Raw genomic sequence first — 23254 nt, forward strand, 5'->3', positions numbered from 1 at the left:
TCTGTACTATAGGTGGAAGTTAAATGGAACCAGTGTTGACATTGGTATGGATTACCGCTACAGTGTGGTTGAAGGCAGCTTGTTGATCAATAATCCCAATAAAACTCAAGATGCTGGAACATACCAGTGCATAGCAACAAACTCATTTGGAACAATTGTTAGCAGAGAAGCTAAACTTCAGTTTGCGTGTAAGTAGCAATTATATCACATGATAAATATTGCTCTGTTGTATTAAAAGGGCTGTACAATTGATGACTTTTAGAAATATTGCACATAATTTCATTTAGAATATATTTTGGTGTGTAGAATGAATCCTGATATCTGTTTGGAAGTTCAATATTTTGGAAGAACATCAAGATCTGAACTGAATGTGATTGCCTTTCTCACTTGGGGTTGGAATGAAAGAAGAAGAAAGTATATATGGTATATAATGAGAAATTATCAGCACGATAAATGTATCAGTGTTCAACACATTTTAGAATTTTAGAACTATTCAAATCTAACTTTAAAATGACAAACTTATAATGATAGTTTTTACATAGTATGTGATGTTATGAACTGTTCACAAGCATTCAGTAGTGATCTTTTGGAATACTTGTGAAAAATGGCATTTGCCCTTTGACCTTACATGCTTTATGAAAGCTCATACCTATTTGCATGCTAGTCTTTGCATACCATTCCATTTTGAACACCTGACTTAAGGTCCCCCCTCTCCCAGCTGTCAGATACTTCCAGAAAGGTTAAAAAATTGGGGAAATCATTAAATAGAAGTACTTTTGTTATGATGTTTCTCTCATTTGTTTTGATTTGTCCTTACTTACTTGAAGTATAGTGTGGTGTTATAATATATATACATGTGATAAACTACTTATTTGATATGTCCTGATTAGCAATTTATCATTTTATTATTTATAAATATTCTTAAAATACTGGTTTACAGAGCTCAACTGAGCCATAAATGGTCTCATCAGGGAGTATTATTTAAGATCTAGTTCACTTTCATCACCAAGAACTTTGATACTAACTACTTCTAGAAGTAGTTAGTATCAAGGTTCTTGGCTGTGGAAGTGACTTATCATGATTGTCTGTTTAGATGAGTCATTGGACAAGTTTATGGAGGCAAAGTGTTATTTTGTTTATTCAACTGTTATATAGTTCTGATGGGCTTGGCAGTTTATATTCCTGTTGCTCCTATATGGAAGAAGAAATGAGTAATGGATTACACTTTTTTTCTGTTGCATCTTCTATGTGTTTATTTATTTGTGGAAAATGATAGATATACGGTATGTGTCTTAGGTTACCTGTGAGTTTGGCAGGGAAGTTCTCATCTTGCTCTCAAACAACTTTCACAGCAGGTTGCTACAATATGACACAGTGGTTATGATAAGTTCCTTCCTGTGAATAATTTCTAAAACAAAAGGTGTTGGAGCTCTAGCTTTCCTGAAAGTCTCCTTGAAAGCCCTTCTTACTAGTCCTTGATGGGAGCTTACTGTCATTACTCAGTATATAATTCTTGAAGTTAGAGAATTTGTACTAACTAGCAGTAGCTGTTCCTTGTCCAGGCAACAAAATGACAAAGATAGAGGCGGGGGGCGGGGGGCACATCCAATTTTGGTGGTGCATGTAACAAATTGAAACAATGATATTAGTCCATTTTCTTAACTGCATCCAAGACTTGGTAGGGAGAGAGAGATATGTTTCCATCCTCTCTCTAGGAGTAAAGGGAGAGGACCGACTCACTTCAGAAAGTACCTCAGGAGTCAAAGCAGGGGTCATAGAGTATAGAGATGTGCAAACCGGTTCAATATCGAAACAGTTCACACTTGAACTGGGCTGGTTTGGATGCTGTTCCTTGAACTGGACCCGGTTTGGCCTGAGGTCAAACCCAACCGCTCATGCTGATTTTGGCCCGGTTTGATGGTGGTGGGGGATATTAGTTGGTCACGCAAATGGCTCGTGTGCATGCATGGCAGCCCAAAAACTGGCCACCATGCACATAGAGCTGAAACAGCCTCGGAATAGGCAAAACTGACCATGGGAGACTCGGGGGAGGCCGGCAGGGGGAGGGGGAGCTGCTGGGACCTCCCCAAGGCTGCCACAGCTCCCCCAAGGCTGCCACAACTGCCAATGGCAATATGTAATCCATTGTTTTGTAGTAGTTTAATGCCCATTGCCACTCTTGAACTAAGCCAAAACCAGCTCGAATTTGAGCTGAGCCTGGCCCCCTGTCTGAGGGAGCAAAATTGAACATTTCCGGTCGGGTTTGAATCCTGTTCGGATGTGTTATATTTTCAGGTTTAATTTTGTTGGAGAACCAGGCAAACTGGTTTTGTGCACATCCCTAATAGATAGAGGCAAGCAGGGACAAGTGAGGAAAACCTCACTAATTATATCTATTCTCAGTGCCCCTAGTGGTCAATAGGATAGTCGGTGCAAAAGGCCGATGCACTGGAACTCCATTTCCAACAATATAGTTTGTACTACTTAGATATCCTAGAAATTAAACTAATTTGGGGTGTTTTCATGTCTCGTGACATTAGGAAACATTTGCTTTCCTTCATTCTGCCTCTTCACTCTCCCTCTTCAAAATAAAACAACGTCATGGAACTAGTTTGGCTCAATGTGTATATGGGGTCAGATCTACTTTAGATAAAATAATTGATCAATTTTTATAAGTTACTGTATCTCAGTTTATGTTGGTTCCTTTTAGTAAATGGCTGGAGATGTTTATGTAAGATATTAAAGCAGGCCTCGGCAAACTTTCTTTGGCTATAGGGGCCAGACCGAAGGTTTAGGAGCCAGACTGCCCTCTGCTTCGGGGTGGGTGTGTGTAAACCTGCCACCCACCCCATCAATGCCCTCTGTTTCATGAGAGGCATGGACTCCCTGCCTTGCTTGATCATCCCTCTTCCTGGTTGTGTCCATCTGACTCAAGCCATCAGTGGATGGACCTGACCAGGAGGAGGAGTGAGGAAACAAGGTAGTGGCAGATTGCTCTCTCCTTTTCCAGGTTGTACCCGTTTGGCTCAGGCATGTGATGGACTGATGTGAGAGTAGCCTGCCCCCATAACAGTGTGAATGGTGAGCTGATACCTGGGAATTGTCAAACCCTGTACAACGGACTATTGCACACATTACAGAGTAGAGATGTGCATCATGTTTTAAATGGTTATATGCTTTATTTTAGTGAATATGCACACACAAGGAACGGCATCCATTGTTAGATTCTTTTGTGTATGTGAGGAGGAATAAATGTGAGCAATCAGATGTGAAACAGCCTTCAGGTGCACTAAACAATATAAGCATGTGATTAGTTTTTTGAGTGAGCTTCATGTTTTCATCCTTCCATTATTTTTTCTCAACCACCGCTTTATTTATGCAAATGGATTATGCTGATTGTTATATCAGCATTCATCTCAGTAAACCTGAAAATTAAAACATATACCAAACTGAAAGACAATGTTTATGCCAGACTTCTTTGAATGCATACTGAAAGATGATAGGTAGTGAAAACTAGTAGCTGTGAGAAGGCAAAGTCTTGCACTTTCCAGTATAACTTACAATATATAGTATCAGCTTCTTTTGGTCTGGCGGTGTTTGTTCTATGGCTAAAAATGTGCTCATGTGAAAGATAGGTAAATGAGCAGCTTATTGGAGACTAATAACTTGAGATTTCAGTTTGTCATGGAGATTGCCTCATAAATACTACTTCTGACTTCCTCTTCTGGAATCTAGGTGCTCCATAGTATCCCAGGTCTCACAAATCAAAGAAACTTCACTATTCACCAAGCTATTTTTCAATCCATTATTATTATTATTCAAACCAAGCACTTTGAAAAACTACTGCTGACAACATATAGTGTGTGAAAGTCACTCACCAGTCTGACCACATATTCTATTCACATGGAAGATGATAAAATTTCAAATGCCATTAATTCAGCTAGTAACTTGCTACTTAATTAGATGTAAACAACTATAGGCCTATGGCCAATATTCCCTTCCTGGGCAAGGTGCTTGAGTGTGTAATGGCTGACTAGCTCCAGACACTCTTTGAGGAAACCAACTATCTAGATCCTTTTCAATCAGGTTTCAGGCCCAGCTTTGGAACATAAACTGCCTTGGTCGCCCTGTGGGACGTATGCAGAGACAGACAGGGGGAGTGCGACCCTGTTCATTCTCTTGGATCTCTCTGTGGCTTGCGAAACCATCAGCCATGGTATCCTTTTGGATAGGCTGGTCAAGTTGGGTGTGGGAGGCACTGTTTGGAGATGGTTCTATTCCTACTTCGAGGCCTGTTCCTAAAAGGTGGTGCTAGGGGATTACTGGTCAACCCCTTGGCATTTATGCTGTGAGGTTCGCAGGGTTACATTCTTTCCCCGATGCTGTTTAACATCTACATGAAACCACTGGGTGAGGTCATCCAGAGATTTGGCCTGAGGTATCATCATTATACAGATGAGACTCAGCTGTATCTCTCTTTCTCGTAAGACACAGGTGAGGCAATGACTGCTCTGAATCGGTGCTTAGGTGCAGTAATGGACTGGATGAGGGTTAATAAAATGAGACTCAATCTGGACAAGACAGAAGTACTGCTGTTCAGTGGTTCCTTTGCCCGGGTGAATGATGTTCAGCCTGTTCTAGATGGGTCCTGAAGGACCCCCCTGAAGGACCAGGTTCACAGCTTGGGGGTGCTCATTGATCCAGCACAGTCACTAGAGGCTCAAGTGGTCTCTGTGGCTCAGAGTGCCTTTTATCAGCTTTGGCTGATATGCCAACTGTGACTGTACCTGGGCAGAGATAGCTTGGCCACAATTACTCATGCTCTGGTAACCTCTCACTTAGATTACTGCATTGCATTTTATGTGGGGCCTTTGAAAATGGTCCAGAAACTGCAGCTGGTGTAAAATAGGGCTGCAAGATTATAAACTGGAACTGGACATTTTGCGTATATTACGCCAGTGCTTGCACTGGCTCCCAGTCCGTTTCTGGGCACAATTCAAGGTGCTGGTTTTAACCTTTAAAACTGTAAATGGCTTGGGACTGGGTTACCTGAGGGGGAGCGCCTTGTCCTGTATGTCTCAATCCGGTCCTTAAGATCTTCTTCGGAGGCCCTTTTCCTGGTGCCACTGCCAAACGAGGTAAGGTGGGTGGCTACTAGGGAGAGGACCTTTTTGGTGGTTGCACCTCGTTTATAGAATAGCCTCCCCAATGAGGTTCACCTGGCTTTATCACTTTGTTCTTTTAGATGCTAGGTAAAGACCTTTTTGTACACTCATGCCTTTTAAATATTACATTTTAAAAATTGTGATTTGATTGTAACTGGTTTTAAAAATTGTTTTTGTGTTGTATTTTGTACTCCCCCCCCCCGTTTTTGGTCTGTTATGATTTAATGTGTGTTTTTATCTCATGTTATAATGTTGTGTTGTAAGCCGCCCAGAGAACAATTTGTTATGGGGCAGCTAACAAAATAATAATAATAATTATTATTATTATTATTGTTTACACAGTCAGACAGGTGTTATTGACTGGTTTGTTTTATCCAGACATTGAGTCCTTCCCAAGGACCTGGGATGGCTGAAATTTATTGTCAGTGTTGTTGCTGTTGTTATAGATATCATCGCAGAATATAGGCTGTTCCCAGTAAAGTTGCTTTTTGTAATTGGCTGATGGTGATTTCTGTGGCCCCTATGGTGTTGAAGTGCTCTTCAAGTTGTTTTGGAATTGCACCTAGGGCACCAATTACCACTGGGATTATTTTGGTCTTTTTCTGCCACAGCCTTTCCATTTCAATTTGTAGATCTTTGTATTTTGTGATTTTTTTCTATTTCTTTTTCTGCTATCACCTGGTATTGCTGTGTCGATTATTTTAACTTGTTTTTCTTTCTTCTCAACTACAGTTATATCTGGTGTATTGTGTGGCAGATGTTTGTCTGTTTGTAGTCGGAAGTCTCATAATATTTTTGCATCTTCATTTTCTACCACTTTTCCCATTTTATGGTCCCACCAATCTTTGGCTACAGGTAGCTTGTGTTTTTTGCAGATGTTCCAGTGTATCATCCTTGCTACGTTGTCATGCCTTTTATTTATTTTAATTTTATTTTTACATTTATTCCGCTCTTCCTCCAAGGAGCCCAGAGTGGTGTACTACATACTTAAGTTTCTTCTCACAACAACCCTGTGAAGTAGGCTAGGCCGAGAGAGAAGTGACTGGCCCAGAGTCACCCAGCTAGTATCATGGCTGAATGTGGATTTGAACTCAGGTCTCCCCGGTCCTAGTCCAGCACTCTAACCACTACACCATGCTGGCTCCTTTGTAGTCAGTCTGTATCTTTTTACAGCAGCTGATTAGTTGGTCAACGGTTTCATCTGCTTCTTAACAAAGGCAACACTTGCTGTTTGTTGTTGTTTTTTCGACTTTTGCTCTTATTGCATTTGTTCTTAGTGCCTGTTTTTGTGCAGCCAATATTAGACCTTCTTTTTCCCCCTTCAAGTTGCCATTCTTAAGCCACTGCCACATCTTGGTGATGTTTGATTTTCCAGTTATATTGTGCAGCCAATTTTCCAGTTATATTGACCATGCAGTCGCTTATTTTTCCATTTTTCTGCTCAGTTCTTGACTTGTTCTTTCTTGTAGGCCTGCTTTGTTTCATTGGTGTTGAATAGTTTCTCATTATTGACCCTTTTAAGTGCATCTTCTTCACTGTCATTGATATATTGTTCAAGGCCTCTTTTCTCCTCCTCTACTGTTTGATGGACTTGCAACATTCCTCTTCCACCTGAGCTGCGAGGGAGGTATAGTCTATCTGTATCACTGCGAGGGTGCAGAGCATGATTGATGGTCATTATTTTCCTGGTCTTATGATCTAGCGTCTCTAGCTCTGCCTGGGTCCAGTCTATTATTCCTACAGTGTATCTGATAACAGGTATAGCCCAGGTGTTTATGGCTTGTATGGTGTTCCCTCCATTGAGTTTGGACTTGAGGATTTTTCTAACTCTCCTGATGTATTCACTTCTAATTTTTCTTTTAACTTCAGTGTGTGCGATGTTATCAGCCTGGAGAATGCCCAGGTATTTGTAATGTTCTTTCTCTTCCAGGTTCTTGATCTTGCTTCCATTGGGCAGTTCTATTCCTTCTGTTTTTGTTGTTTCTCCTCTGTTCATTATTAATGCAGCACACTTGTCTAGTCCAAACTCCATTGCTATATCGCTACTGAATATACAGACAGTATTTAGCAGTGATTCCATTTATGATTGGGACTTTCCATACAACTTCAGAGCATCCATGTAGAGCAGATGGTTTATTTTACTTGATGTTTTAGATGTTTGGTATCCAAGGCCTGTTTTGTTTAGTATTTGTGAAAGTGGGGTCATGGCGATTACAAACAACAGAGGGGATAGTGAGTCCCCTTGGAAAATACCTCTTCTAATGCTAACCTGTCCAAGTATCTCGCCATTGATTGTTAACTGTGTATTCCACATGCTCATTCCTTTTTAAATAAATATCTGAATGTTTTTGCTGACACCAGTTGTTTCTAAACATTTTAGTATTCATGTGTGAGGCAATGAGTCGAAGGCCTTCTTGTAATCAATCCATGCAACACTTAGATTTGTTTTTCTTCTCTTGCAAATTTCTAAAATCATTTTGTCAATCAGCAGCTGGTCTTTTGTGCCTCTGGTGTTCGGGCAATTTCCTTTCTGGAAATTGGAAGCTGCTTATTAGTTAATAAATGTTGCATCACTTCATCAGCTATTATTCCAGTTAATAATTTGAACATGGTTGGCAGGCAGGTTATTGGTCTATAATTACTTGGAACTGCTCCTTTTGCTGGGTCTTTCATTATGGGAAGAACTATTATTATTATTATTATTATTATTATTATTATTACATAGTGAGTTTATAGAGCAGTAATATTATATAGAGCTAATTAATCCTCTAGCAGATTAATTTGTGGGAGTGTAATAATAATAATAATAATAATAATAATAATAATAATAATAATAAAGCTACCTGTAGCCAAGAATTGGTGGGACCATAAAATTGAAAAAGTTGAAGAAAATGAAGATGTAAAAATATTATGGGACTTCGGACTACAAACAGACAAACATCTGCCACAGAATACACCAGATATAACTGTAGTCGAGAAGAAAGAAAAACAAGTCAAAATAATCGACATAGCAATACCAGGGGATAGCAGAACAGAAGAAAAAGAAATAGAAAAAATCACAAAATACAAAGATCTACAAATTGAAATAATAATTACATAGTGAGTTTATAGAGCAGTAATATTATATAGAGCTAATTAATCCTCTAGCAGATTAATTTGTGGGAGTGCAAGAAGTCCCTTTGATGTGTATAAGAGATGCCTTTTAATCTCCCAAACTTTCTAGGTTTCAAGTAGGGATGTGCATGAATCGAATTTACGTTCTGTTTTGAGCTTGAAACAAAATGCAAAACAGCTGAAACGTTCCGATGAAACAGGAGTCAACCAGCTGTTTTGATGGAACAACTCAAAGCATTTCAAGTTTCGGTCATAGGGAACAATGGGGAATGAAAAGCACCCTGTTGATCCCCATTGGTAGCTCCTAGGGACAAAGGAGCTACCAATGGAGCTTCAAAATGGGTTAGGTGGTAGGGCATGATGTGTGTTACTTACCACCCAAGCCACAAAAGAAATGGGCAAGCAGGTGATTTTTTAACAAATGCTTAACCTTTCCCCAAAATCCATATAGGATCTTATGGGGGTTTGGTGGAAAGGTTAAAAATAGGGTGCGCAAAAATATTTCGAGCTGTTGAAACATTCTGCACATCCATAGTTTCAAGGTGGTTTGGTTTGGTTTGGTTTGTTTCTAGAGAAGAATGAAAAATGTTTGAACCTGTGCTTCAATATGTGAGCCCACAGTGTTAAAATCTGTGTTACACTTAATTAATTGGTGTGTCATTGCAACCCAAAAACACATCTGGGCTATAATAGAAATGTTGATAGATGAGCAAGCATAAGTTTGGCTTGACTGATTTTTAATTAAGAAGGTTGCCTTAATAAACCAACTTAGTTTCTTAGCAATGAAGCAACAAATGGTGATTCTGATGCCCAACATGTTCTTAATATTTATATCAATAGAATCTCAGACATATCACTCACATTTGATTATGAACAAGATATTCTGAATGAAAAAACAAAAAAGTAAATCATATTTTTTAAAAAGGCTTGTTCTTATTATTTTGGGTTTGTTTTCCCTCAAAATGGTATGTCCTATGTTCTCTGCGTAAAAAGATTGCAAACAGAACTGTCTAGATTTTGAAACATCCATGGTGGATTAAGGTTATTACATAAGATTTGCCTCTGAAAAGCAATAAAGGTGTCCATCAATTTTAATAATACATGCTTTCCAGTCTTCAAGTTTGTTGTATATAACTCTCACATAATAAAATGACCAATGATTGACACTGTATGGAACGCACTTGAAGTCCTAGCTGATTTTGAAGATCAAAGCATCGTTCCATATTTATTTTGCCTGTTAAAACATTATAATTGCAGGATTGCTGCCTGTTGGCATTGTTTTGAGGTCTGGAAATATCTCCCAGTAAGAAACCATTCTAGCACTTTGAAAGTGGCACTGAAGGAGTTCTGTCATGGAACTCTCAGTGGGTTTTTTTTCCTTCTGTGCAATGCCCATTATCCTGAATTAAACCTGTCTTCTTCTGCTACTCAGGAACCTCTGCCATACCTATTCCTGCACTTGCAATCCCTGTTCTATCTGTAGGTCCAGCAATTTGGCTGTAGTCTCTCAAGCTTTGTTTCCATCATCATGTATTAAGATATTTTTAGTCGGGGAAAGCCATGTTGCTATTATGTCAGAAGCTCAGTTTGTCTTACCAATCAGCACCTTTCACAGTTTCCCCTTTAATCTATACTGCCCATTATTTTGCTGGGTGGCCTGTACTTTATTCTCTTTCATGCCTCATTTTAAAGTCTGTGCTAAATTACAATCCTTAGTTTTGAGACAAAAGACTGCCATTATGCTGAAGGGTTGAATTTTGAATACAAGGGCATCATTAAAAGATGTTTCTGCTCCCTTTTTTTTTTTTTTTTGTTAAGAATGAAATTATTCTTTGTGCAGTTTATTCCCTTCAGATTAAACTCTGGAATAGCTATTTAAGCTCCTGAAGAGGTCAGAATGGGTCAGCAATTTATTCCTGAAATATGTATTTAGGTTACAAACTAATTATGATGAAAGTGCTAATATGTGCCCCCAAATGCTTGCTATGTTATACATTATTAACATTTCAAATGTGTTTCTTGTTTCTTGGCATGTTAGTTTATCTTTTAAATACAATAAAATTTCAAACAGTAAAAAAATTGTTTATATCACGCTTATGAGATATAGGCCCCATTCGGATATAATGCCAAACCAGAGGTAAACATGCCAGAGGTTTGTGTTTTTGATTGTCCAAAAACGTGAAGCCATGGTTTCATCACCCAACCACAGATCCATTATTGCTCCCAAACCTGAATTTGAACCCTCAGTTTATAGTGAGTTTTGCTGCTGAAACTTGAGGTTAGAAGACAGCATTGTGTCGGATTACCACATTTCTTGCTGGGCACCTCTCACAGCTGATGGCCCACCCTCTGCCACCTCCTTGCTCCTCCTGCTGCTGCTTGGCAACAGGGATGCCACGTCCTTGCAGTTCCTGTATTTAAAGGGACAGAATATCACTGGGGAAAGCACACTTTAAATAAAAGAAGGGAAATAGGCACATCTGTAAAGAACATTTTCATTGACCAAACACCCAATTTAACCTCATTCCTGGGGCTCTCAGATGTTATCAATGGAGTGTAGTTTCTTTGGTCTTAATGTACACAAAGGTTGTGGGGGAGAGAAAACAAGTAGAGAGACATGCCTGAAAATCCCGGGGTAAGACACTGGTTGCCAGACCATGGAAAGACTGGGAGTGGTCATCTTGTACTCCAGGAACAGTTCTTATTGACTTCCTAGGAGGTGATATGCATATTAAGGCAGACAAAGGATCCTGGGGCTTGGTTCACTGTAACCAAGGGTGCCACTAGACTAGCAGACCAGGGCAAAGCAGTGAGAAAGACCCAACACACTCTCGTTCTCATGCTGGCTTTCTGGCCAGAGAGTTAGCTTTCTCACGAGAGGGCCAGTCCACTGGAGAAAACAGAAACATCAATGTGTTTCATCTCTCCATTTGACTGCACTCTCATGAGGTTAACCTTCCAACTATAAACAGTGAAGCTATTCTCACAACCAGCAAAAACAGGGCTTGAGGTCTGAAGGCGGGGTTAGCACTACCGTGTAGAACCTCGGCAAGCTCTCAAACAGGGCTCTGTCAAAAGAGGGTCACCCAGTTCCCAGCTAAAACCAGTTCCTCTAAAACCCAGTTCCTCTAAAACCAGGTTCAGCAAGCAGGAGAGGTTGCCTACCCCCTCCCAGTGCCCGTGTGGAGCCACGGAACGCTGTGGGACCCCGCTTGAGGCTCCCTCCCCGGGGATAGCATAGAGACTGGATAACAGAGTGGGCTGCAAAGCAAGCAGAAGTTTGCTTGGGGAAAGCCTCTCCAGCAAACAGCGCTGAGCTTCCTTAAAGTGGCAGGCACCTTGGAAATGAGCCCAAGGGAAAATATGAACATAGGAAGCTGCCTTCCACTGAGTCAGACCATTAGTCCATCCAGCTTAGTACTGTCGACACAGACTGGCAGTGGCTTCCCGAGGCTCTCAGGCAGGATTCCCACTCAGCCCGACCTGGAGATGCCAGGCAGGGAGCTCAAATCCTTCTTCCTATAGCAGCCCTATCCCCTAAGGGGAATAGTTGCACAGAAACATGTCATACTATTCATTCATTTTACATTTTACTAGCTGACCCTGCACAGAGCATCTGTGTGGTCTTGCACTGAGCCTGTGTCATTGCACCCCCACAATGCTCTTGCTCACTCTCGCCGCCCCCAGCAACACTCTCGCTCGCTCTCGCCACCCCCACTCTCCCCCTGCAAGTCTCTCCCCCCGCCGCAAGGCTCGTGCTCGTGCTCTCTGTCCTCCGTCTTTCTATCTCTGTCTTGCAGTCCTTGCTTCCCCCTGCCACTGCCAGGGACTGTCGCCTGCTCGCCTGACAGCCTCCGAGCTCCGTGCTGCTTCACATTGCCCCCGATCCAATCGTCAAACTGCTTTCCAGCCGCCCCGCAGGGCGCATGGCCCATTTAGAAGAATTAATAATATAGAATATCCAACTCTTCCTCCAAGGATCCCAGAGCAGTGTACTACATACTCAGGTTCCTCCTCACAACAACCCTGTGAAGTAGGTCAGGCTGAGAGTGAAGTGACTGGCCCAAAGTCACCCAACAAGTCTCATGGCTGAATGGGGATTTTTGTGCTCCTTCCTGTCCCCTGCAAGTCACTGGACAAGAGCAGGAGTGTCCCTGCCCTTGCCTGCAGCTGCCCTTGCCTGCAGCGTGGTATAGTGGTTAAAGTGCTGGACTAGGACTGGGGAGACCCGAGTTCAAATCCCCATTCAGCCATGAGACTTGCTGGGTGACTCTGGGCCAGTCACTTCTCTCTCAGCCTAGCCTACTTCACAGGGTTGTTGTGAGGAGGAACTTGAGTATGTAGTACACCGCTCTGGGCTCCGCCGGTTCCTCCTTCCATCTGCTGGTGGAGTGGGAGCAACCGCTGGAATGACTGTCTGTGCAAGGGTCACTGGTTCAGCCTCATGGCGGCAGTGGCAGGGGGCAAGGGGGGTTCTCCCTTTTACCTTCTACACACACTATACAGTGGGGTCAGGGTGGCGTGCCACGGAGGCCACAGCCACAGCTGCGGGGAGGGTGAGCAGGCGAGGGGAAGGTTCTCCCTTCTGCCTTCCCAAACCATGCTGCTGTACGGTGTACGGAGTGTGCCTTGTGCCTGGGCTACTTATGAGGGCATCTGGCAATTGCTCCAGGGGGCATCTGCTGTGTTCCTCCTGGATCTGAGGAGTGCGTTGGGGGTGTGTGTGACTCTTCCTTTGGGTCTGATTGGCAGCTGCTCTAGTCTTCTCTCTCCTTTTGGGCATCAGGACAGAGTTCAGTTCCTTTGACAGTGCTGCAATTGCCAGGAAAGGGTTAACTGAGGCTACCAATCAGAGAGCTACAAAGTGGGACTGCAACTTGGAGCCTTCTGAGTGGTCTCCTTGGGTCATGTGCTTGCTCTGTCCACTCACGGACTGCTGTTGCCATGGGCGGGGCTGGAGGACCAACAATGTTAGCAATGGCTGGAGAGAACCTTAAAAAGTTAATTGTCTGTCACTCACACTCCCTGCTGGGTTGGCAGCATGTACCCGTCTGTTTGCTATGAGTTAAAAATAGGGTTCTATCTGCTTTCAGAATGTAACCTTGTTTTCAGCTCATCTGAGTAGCTGCAGTGTTCTCTCTAATTTTTGTGCAGAATGAGTTTTGTTCTGGGCAGCAGTATCAAGGCAGTGTGTGCGCACATGCATTCAGAGTGGGACCTTCCTAATTAAACCTGAGCGGGATCTAAAATTAACTGAGCAGACCTTGAAAGGTGTCTGAACAGAAACGTGCACACAGAAATGTGCACACCGTAGAGGGAACACTGACTATAGGCTAATCTGTACTGGCTTGGTCCAATGCTGTGGGAAATGCAAACTAGCCATCTTTTCCTTCCATTTTGCAGGTTGCAAATGCTTCGGGAACACACTGTGCACTGATAACCTTAACTGATTAATGATTGACCTGAGGCAGGTCAGTAATTAGATCAGTGAGAGTGTTTCTGCAAAATCTGCAGGCTGCAGCAGCAACCTGCAAAATGGAAAGAACATATAAATACCCTTAAACATCCATATTTTAAAAACTACAAATCCCAGGGACTTGGGGTGCCTGGGATGCCTTGAGGCCATCCCTGCTGTGCCCGCAGACCCACTGTGGGGTACGCTGCCACCCCCCAAAGGAGGGAGTTCTGGGCAGCCCCAAATCCCCATTATTCCCTATGGGGATTTATTTTTTTAAAAAAAATCACCATTAATAGTAGGGGCACCTGCCTTGGGGTTTGGTGGGTGGTAGGCACCCCTGGGTGACTACCGCCCACCCCCCTTTTGCGCCCCTGGGTACTCCACATAGGGAATAATAGGCAATAATAAAATAATTTCAAAAATTCATTAAAAGTCATAGGCGTGTCCAATTGCTTTGGGGTTTGGGTGGTAGTTGGCACCAATGGGTGCCTACCACCCAAACCAGTTTTGGAGGCTCGAACCGGTTTGAAACAGTTTGAACCTGGTTTGAATTTGAACTGAATGGGGGGGGGGCGTTTCGAGCAAAACCAAAACTGAAATACCCCAATCCAGTTCAAACCCGGTTCTAATTAGAACTGAACCGGTCAAACCGGTCTTGTGCACACCCGTACTCTGGGACAGCACACCTGTGGATTAGAACAGTCCCTGACTAGCCAGGTGACCATGAGAAGCTAAACTGAGCATGGAGATGTGTTGCGGGGAGACCAGACTCTTTTAAGGAGTACTTATATTCTCAGTTCCCAGCAGTTGCCGGGACCAGAAGGGATGTTGCTGAGGGACCCTTGCCTGGCTGTGGTGGAACTGTCAGCTTGGCCGGGCAGTAAAAGTCCTCCAGCCCTCATGAGAGAGTGGTCTGCTCCGGAGCAGGATCTGTTTTCATTGCACAAGAAGAATATCTTGTCTTATATAATCCTGTTCTCAATGGATTGTTCTTGGTGGTTGGCTGAGATCAAGAATGCTTGAACCCAGGGGAAGAGGCTGCCCCCCCCCTTCCCCTACCAACTTTGGTACGTTTACCTCTGGTTTGTCTTTCCCTGTTGAGATGGGGAAACAAAAAGGCATGTTGGCACTGGGCACGCCCCCTCTAACATTGCATCCAATGGTTGCAGCTTCACTAAGTGTGCTCATGCTTCGCCCACAGTCTAGCAACGCGAGCGGAACAGAGCTTTCTGGAATGCAGCCTAGGTGGACTAGGAAAAAGGAGGGTTTTCTCTGCCCAGAAGCTGGAGGTTGCCAAACCGCAGTTATTCAGTTGTTTGCATCATGATTCCCAGCTTCACTGATTAACCACAGTTTTGTCTACCCCAGGTTTCACACTATGTCTGAACGGGGCTATAGACTGGTGAGTGAGTGAGTGAGTGAGTGAGTGCCATCAAGTTGGTTTCGACTCTTAGTGACCACTCTCCAGGATGAGCTGTCTTCAACTTGGCCTTTAAGGTGTCTCAGTGGTGCATTCATTGCTGTCATAATCGAGTCTATCCACCTTGCTACTGGCCATCCTCTTCTTCTCTTTTCTTCAACTTTTCCCAGCATCATGGACTTCTCAAGGGAACTGGGTTTTCGCATAATGTGTCCAAAGTATGATAGATTGAGCCTGGTCATTTGTGCCTCGAGTGAAAATTCTGGATTGATTTGTTCTATGATCCATTTGTTTGTTTTCCTGGCTGACCATGGTATCCTCAGCAGTCTTCTCCACTTTTGATGATAGCATACTCTAAAACCTTTGATTGATTGATGATAGCATTCTCTAAAACTATTTGCCTGAAAAACAACCACTCACTAAGCAACAATATATGAAACAAAATTGTATAGGTTCCCTTTCGGTGCAAAAGCCTAGCATGACAGTTCTTTTCTTCCAGACGTTAGTTTTATATCCTCTCTAATAAAAGCCTTGGTGTCCGTCCGTGGACGGACACCAAGGCGTGTGTTCGTGCCTCCCTGGCCTGTTCTGCGTCTGCGCGAAGCGCAGGCGCAGAACAGGGCAAGGGAGACACGCTCGCCGGCACCCGGCAGCCATCTTGGGCGGCCAGAAGCGGCCGCCCCGAAGAAGCTGGAGAGGAGGCGGCGGGAAAGTGACCAAGGCGGCGGCGGAGCCATGGCAGAGGCCTGGCCGCCGCCGCTTACCTGGCTTCTTCAGGGCGGCCGCTTCTGGCCGCCCAAGATGCCCGCCGGACGAGGCGGCCGAGAAAACGATGCGGTGGTGGGCCCGCCCGGAGCCGCAGGCGGCGGTGGGTGGTGGGCCCGGCCGCAGCCGCGGGCGGCGGTGGGTGGCGGGCCCGGCCAGAGGTGGGTGGCGGGAGCGGAAATGCTCGCGTGCAGAGCAGCTCCCTTCTTAAAGCCTCTTTCTGCACTGCCGCTTTGGCCGAAAAGGACGCCTATTGCGTCCTTTTCGGCCAAAGCGGCAGTGCAGGAAGAGGCTTTAAGGAGTGAGGAGCTCTGCACGAGCGCTCCTCTCTCCTTCTCTACATTGGTCATGCAAGCGATTTTAGGACGTGCTCCCGGGGAGGAGAGGTCTCGGCAGCTGGGAGGGCTGGCGGTAGTTCGGCAGCGGGAGCCCCGGGGGAATGCTCATGGGCCGTTTTGGCCCTAAAACGTGGGGGTGTGGGTTTTTGCTTGGAGGGGGGGAGACAGCACACCAGCCGACAGGGTAGCCCTCACAAGCAGAGAGAGTTCCTTTCCACTCACAGTTCCTTTTCCACTCACAGTGGTGTATAAATAAATACTGTGAGGGCAGAGGGGGGAGAAATACAGAAAATTACTTAAACCAAAAATGAAAATAAAAATTCATGAATATGTTAGAACGCAAGGGAGAAGAAATAGCAAAACACACAAAAAAGGGGGGGGGATACAGGAAAACAGTAAAGAGAGTAAGAGACAGAGAGATAAAGAAACAGACAGAAAGATTAAACCAAAAAAAGGAAAAATAAATAAAGGGAGGGTAAAAGCTAGCGCCCGTTATTATAACGTGCTTAAACATACTAGTAAGAAATAAAGAAGTATTTCAGAAATAAGACTGCAATACCATTGAAGTCAATAGTAGTTAAGCAATCCAACTGTGTGCAAGGTTGCAACCAAAATCAAGAGGAACTATGCCTAGATAAGAGATGTTACTATGAGCTGTGCACCTTATTCAGTAGGATGATCTTTGGAGCTATTAATTATTAACATATAACTGAGTAGTAAAATAAATAATTGATTTTGTAAAGTGCTGTGCAGCCTCCTCTCCCTCTGGTTTATTAAATTTATTCCTTGTCCTACAGGCACCTATGGTGTGAGTACACTTTGATCCTCCTGCTCTCTACTTGTGGCATATGATAATCTGGATAGTTGTAGGTTAAAGTACCTGATTCATGAGTTAACATTTGAACACTGTTGTGGTATGCGTGTCTGTGTTGAATAGAGGCTTGGTGGAAACTTCTGGACACTGTTCTGAAGCCATAGAAAACTAGAAGGAGGGGTTCAGCAACCTCTGGCTTCAGCATCTAAGCCAGTAGTAGGCAACCTTTGCTCTCCAGCTGCTGCATAGCCACAGTAAATTGTGGCTGGGAGTGATGGGAGTTGTAGTTCAGCAGTAGTGGGAGAGCAAGATTTCCTATCCATGATCTAAGCCCCTACCTGAAAGGTAATGTGCACTTTCTTTCCCTCCCTTCTCTTTTTCTTCTCATCCTTTGCCAGTGTCATCCACAACTATCCATGTATGCCTTAGAGTTACAGGAGACTTAGTCCAAATTCAGATGTAACACGAAACCAGAGTTAAATGGGGCAGAGGTTGGAACTCCATTACATCTGAATGTGTGCAATCATTGTTTCACGGCAACAGCGACTTGCGGCTTGGCTGACCAAACTCCAATTGTAACCTTCAGTTGGTAGTCAGGTTCGCCGCCGAGACCTCCAGTATGGCCATTACATCTGGACCCCGATGCTGCCATAACCACAGTTGTGTTCTGTTTTTGAAACCACAGTCATAGAGATGGTGCTGCAGAAGCACCCGGGATTGTATCTGCTCCATGGTTGGGGTGCTTCTCACTAGTCAGCTGTCTGAGCATCAGCCCTGTCCCTCCTGTCACTTATTCAGCAAAGCAGTCACACAGGGGCATTCCCCCTTCCCAGTCTGTCCCTTCCTCCCCTCTCCTGGCAAGCAGGAGGGGATGGGGACAAGATGACATGGCAGACACTGCTGCTAAGTAGCTGTCAAAGTGTTTGCCCTGCCAGCCCGTCAGCCGATGTGGACACATGGACACTTGCTTGTGCCCTGAAACATTGAGCCCGCTCTCCTAGGGTTGCTGGAAGTCGGAGCTCCCTTCTCTCGCAATTTCCATTTCTGTATATGACACAACGCCAGACCAAACCTGGGGTTTTTGAATGGGAGTAAAGATCCGTCTCCACACCCAGTGAAGGGTGCACACATGGCCAGTCTCTGACACATGGGACGTCAACATCTCCATGGGTGTGTGCAAGGGCAGGAGGGGGTTAGAGTGCAAATGTTCTGTTTTTTAACAGAGACAGAGGTGACTCCATGCAAGTGCAGGCCCCTTTGTTGGGTTAACTCAACTCGTGAGCATGCAGTCCGACAGAAGACCCAGGGCTTACAGCCCCATGGTCCTCCCCAGTGGACTGGCCCTCTCATGAGAGGAATAGCCCACCGGCAGCAAGCTGCCAGGGGATCAGTAGTGTGGTTTAGTCTGCATGCACTGCTTTGCCAGGGAGATCCCTCACAAGGGCATCCTAGGTCATGGATGGACAACCCACCCCTGCCGACAGTGCCCTCCCTCATATACATATCTCCTCCTAGGAAGTCGTTTTCTTTTCCCTTTCCTGAGTAACAGGGAAATAGTGCCCCCCCCCCCCGAAATTGGACTATTTTGGTGCAGAGCTCTTAGGAGGGCAGTGGTGCCATCGCTGTCAGAAGCACTGGCATGGCATGCCATTTAAAGGGATTTAAATGCCCTTTCCATGTCAAGGATGGACAGAGTGCTCTGAAAATGCACAGTTGTGCTCGGCACCCTCCCCCTTCAAGATCATGGCCAATCACGGCTGCTCTGCTTTGCCCACAGTTTGGCTTGCTCGGATCAGCCTCAGCGGCAGGCGCCAGGGAGAGATTCTCCTCTCCTGGAACCAGAGGTTGCCAGACTGTGGTTGGACCAACATCCATGATGCAATTTTTAAAAGGCTGTTCTCACGACCTCTGGAGAGCTGGCTCAGGGAGCCCAGCCTTCTTTCCAGTGGTCGTATGCTGCAACAGGAGCCACGCAGCTCCTGGCAACAAGCCACACTAAATACCTCCCCCCATTAAATGAGGTTAGCAGACCGAACCCCATTTACCTGCTCATGAGTCGCCATGGCGAAGCTCCGTACTGCGGCAACTCATGGGGAGACCCCCAACTGGGAGGCTGCAGCAAACCTCTCAGCCTCAGAGGTCTCCCTAGAAGCCCCGCACACTTGCACAGGGCATCCTGGGGCTTTTGGGGGCCAGGTGGCTCCCGATCCCCACTGCCCCTACTGGTTCAATAACAGAGCCGGTAATTGTGTGGGCAGCGTGCTCATGGGCGAGGAAAGTGGGTCAATCCCGCTCTCCCCGCAGAAGCCCTGCAGGCTCTCCACACTGCTTGTGTGGAGAGCCTCACCGTTTAAAACTGAAACCGTGGGTTTGCCAACCTCTAGTTTTAGATTACACGTGAATGCGGCCTCACAGTTCATGTGATCAAACCAGATTTTCCAGTGCTTTGGAAATCGGAATTGCAGTCTGTTGTAGGAACATAGGAAACTGTCATATACTGAGTCAGACCATTGGTCTATCTAGCTCAGTATTGTCTTCACAGACTGGCAGCGGCTTCTCCAAGGTTGCAGGCAGGAATCTCTCTCAGCCCTATCTTGGAGAAGCCAGGGAGGGAACTTGAAACCTTTTGCTCTTCCCAGAGCGGCTTCATCCCCTGAGGGGAAGATCTTGCAGTGCTCACACATCAAGTCTCCCATTCATATGCAACCAGGGCAGACCCTGCTTAGCTATGGGGACAAGTAATGCTTGCTACCACAAGACCAGCTCTCCAGTCTGACCTGACCCCTTGACTATCAGAAGGACATGTCTTGTGGCACAGTTACAGCAGGAGCTGTCCAGGGGCTTAAGAATCAAAGTGAAGATAATGCCTTCAGGTACCCTGCAAATGTATGCTTTACCATGCTTGGGTATAAGAGGTATGACATAGCTTGCTACTGAAGTTCACTAGTATTTCACTGAAAGTTGTTTCATGTCAGCATAAAACTAATGTCAGATTTAGGAAACCAATTTTAAGAAAAACCTCTATGCAGGACTCAATATATGTTAGGACATTTCAAGCTTTCATGTGTGCCAAAGCTCAGTCATGGAAAATGACAGTGATGGTAAAGCATGCACTGCAGTGCCTTTCCCTTTCTCTATCTTAATAAGCTCTGTCAGTTAATTAGCACCTAGAATTAGGCTGAAGACCTCTGAGCAGGGCTGGCGGTCCACCTATTAAAGTTGGCTAAGCACCTGCTTAGAGCACAAAGCTGGCAAGGGCAGCAACTGAAAGTGGCGGGTGGAGACCATGGCAAGGAGGTCAGGTGAGTAGGCAGGTGTTCCACATCACCCATCTGCCTTCCTTGCTGCTGCCACCACCAAGCAGTGGATAGTGGCAGCAACGAGGAGGGCAGGCATGTGCCCCCTGTTGCTCTCCCGCCCTCCTGTTTACTGTGGCCAGGAGGGCACCCGGGAGGGTGACCAGGCAGTGGTGAGTGCCCAGGTGGGTGGGTGGTGAGCCTGGGCAGGCTTCACCTGGGCCACCCCAAGCTTTGAGCCGACCCTGCTTCTGAGCTCAGAGCAGTGGCTTCCAGGCATGATTGAAATTACAGCTTCTTCTTTTTTTAAAGAAATTAAGCAGTGTTTATATAAAATGAAGTATTTGCCCATGTGCTTTGTAGTTAGAGGGCATGGACACATCTATTATTGGCCAAGTTAAGCTTGAAAAAGTGTTTGCTAAAATATTATTTCCTTTTATTTTTAAAGGAGGCTATAATTTTAAATTTTACCTTTCTCGGTTTTTTATATAATTTTTTAGAACATGAAAAATGCTTCTTTGACCACAGATACCTGCCATCTTGGAAAAATGACTAAATTTGTCTTTTCTTTGCTTCTCTATTCTGTCTTTTTCAGATCACAGACTAGGTCCATAGAGTGGAATTTGTAACGCTAGTAATATATCTGATGCATTTACTATCATATCCTCAAGAACACAAAGCAAAAAGTCTTTGGATTTAATTTATCAGTGGTGTTGTTTTTTAAATCACAGCAATATGGCTGTTAACAGTATGGCTGCTTAGTTTATTTTACTGGACTGCTGTTGTTACTTTTGTTGTATTTACTTTCAGCACGTGGTCGTAGAAGTTAGTTGCCAGCAGAGTCCCCAAATCCAAACCAGAGTCAGAGGTTCCTCCTTTACTCGACCCTACCTTTCACAGTTTTAGAAAACTCCTGAACAAGTGCCTGCACCCGAGAAAGACCCTATTCTGGAGTTCCTGGGCTGATTCTGAGGAGCCACCATCATCTCCACTAAACCCCCAGGAATAACACCACCATCAAACCCAGATTCAGTTATGGTTGTGTTATCAGAATGTGTGGCTGCCAGCCCACAGACTGACCTAGAAAATCTCATGAGGTGGAGGGATCTCCTTGGGAGGATGAGACATGAAGACATACAAATATCTCATGAGACCAAGTAGCACCAAGAAGTAGGTGGAGCACATCAGTTGCAGCCAGCTGATGCAGGTACAACAGTCTTTTCCTGAGTATGTTATCACAGCTCTGTGGTCCAGTACAGTGCTCTGCATATCCTGTGAATCCTTCTTGTTCTCAGTCTCTTTTGCCTTTCAATGTCTGCCTGGTCTTCTCCGGCCCCGGCTTGCTGTGACTAGCTTCCCCTAGGCAGAGTCAAGACACCCTAGCTGGATTCAGACACCATATGAAACTATGGTTTGTGCTAACCATAGTTGAGAACCCTGAGCATGGTTTGAGCTTCCAGACATACAATAGGCAAACTATGGTATAGAGCTGTTTGTCTGATTTTGCTTCCTATCTGCTCAGGACTCAGCTTCGTAAGGTAATAAGTTCTCTCCTGATGGTTCAGCAGCCTCTTAAAGTGGAGCAATGGCTCTAACTTTGCAAAGCCACAATTAGTATCATTTGTTCAGAACTATCCCGTGCAACTCATTGGGGCTATTCTCATGATCAGCAAAAATCGGGCTAGCCTCCTCTAGCCCGATTTTTGCTGATCGTGAGAACCACTGGGCTCAGCTGCAAGCCCAGTGGTTCTAGAGCGGGTAACCCGCTCAAGTACCCCTCCCCTTAGCCCGGGTTTGTGGAGCAAGCACTCCGCAAACCCGGGCTATCTGATCTTGAGTAGCCACGGCGCAGCTCCGCGCTGCAGCTACTCACAAATAGACCCCCGGAGGAGAGGCGAAAAGCCACCTCCCGGCTCCGGGGGTCTCCCCAGTATGCCCTGTGTGCTCGCACAGGGCACACTGGAACTTCCGGGGGCCACATGGCCCCCGAGCTCCCCAGCCCCCTGCGGCTCCATCATGGAGCCAGCAATCGTGTGGGCAGCCGATCCAGCCGCCCAGGGCTCCCTCCCCACTCGTGTGCAGTGAGAGCAGGCTTAGCCCACTCTCCCTGCGCACTTGGAAAAACCAGGTCTCACTGATCGTGAGACCTGGTGCATAATATGAGACCTGAGTTTCAGCTCAAAACTCAGTGCTTAGCAAGCATGAATTAAAAATCTAAGTAAATTAATAAAATATGTTAATTATGGAATACTAATGACTGAGGCATTGAGCAGAAAAAAGGTGGTTTGTTTTTTGTAATGAACATTGCCATAACTTTAAAAGAAAGATCTTCTAGTCTGCACGGAAAATAATAAAATAGCACCTGTGCTTAGGGAATATGATTTTCCTTCTTCCTCCATAAACACTGATATATGGGGGGTGGGGTAGTGGCCTGGCAAAGTGTTACAAACTGGGGCAGAGAAGTGAAATTTATTTGATATGCATCTGATATTGATCCTATGTAATGATTCCTTTGAAACAACTTTATTATCTCAAATGATTGACATTGGTTCCTTCATTTTATTTGATGGATGTTGCTTCTGTAAAATGACAGTTGTTCATAGCATTATTATTGAACGGCCATCATCTGATGGACTGATTGAAAAGCCACCAGATTTTTTGTGCTTTTAGAAGTACTGTATCTGTATATTTTGGAAGTACTACCTAGCTCGGAGGCTAGGTAGCTGACTTGGAGATGTTCTGCAAATTACATTTCCCCTCACAGAGTTTTATTTTGGGGAGCATGGATCCAAAGATTTGATAAGCATAGTGGGTATACCTATAAGCTCTCCAATCCATGTTTTGGTGGTGGGGAGAAAAATTAATTTGTGACCAGGAGGAGGTG

General features: G+C 44.8%; 1 protein-coding gene and 1 long non-coding RNA gene across 3 annotated transcripts in view; one reads left to right on the plus strand and one right to left on the minus strand.

Moving 5' to 3' along the window:
* LOC128343611 (contactin-4) overlaps nucleotides 1-23254 on the plus strand; it is a 920791-nt gene that overhangs the window by 558419 nt on the left and 339118 nt on the right. For both annotated transcript variants that reach the window (XM_053292988.1, XM_053292986.1), the window contains exon 6: nucleotides 13-188. In XM_053292988.1, coding sequence (XP_053148963.1) covers nucleotides 13-188 — 176 coding nt within the window. The remainder of the gene's footprint in view (nucleotides 1-12; nucleotides 189-23254) is intronic.
* The window catches only part of LOC128343612 (uncharacterized), a 45416-nt gene that overhangs the window by 12828 nt on the left and 9334 nt on the right, over nucleotides 1-23254 (minus strand). The window lies entirely within an intron of this gene.

This window comes from Hemicordylus capensis, chromosome 2, assembly GCF_027244095.1.
Source record: "Hemicordylus capensis ecotype Gifberg chromosome 2, rHemCap1.1.pri, whole genome shotgun sequence".
NCBI lineage: Eukaryota > Metazoa > Chordata > Lepidosauria > Squamata > Cordylidae > Hemicordylus > Hemicordylus capensis.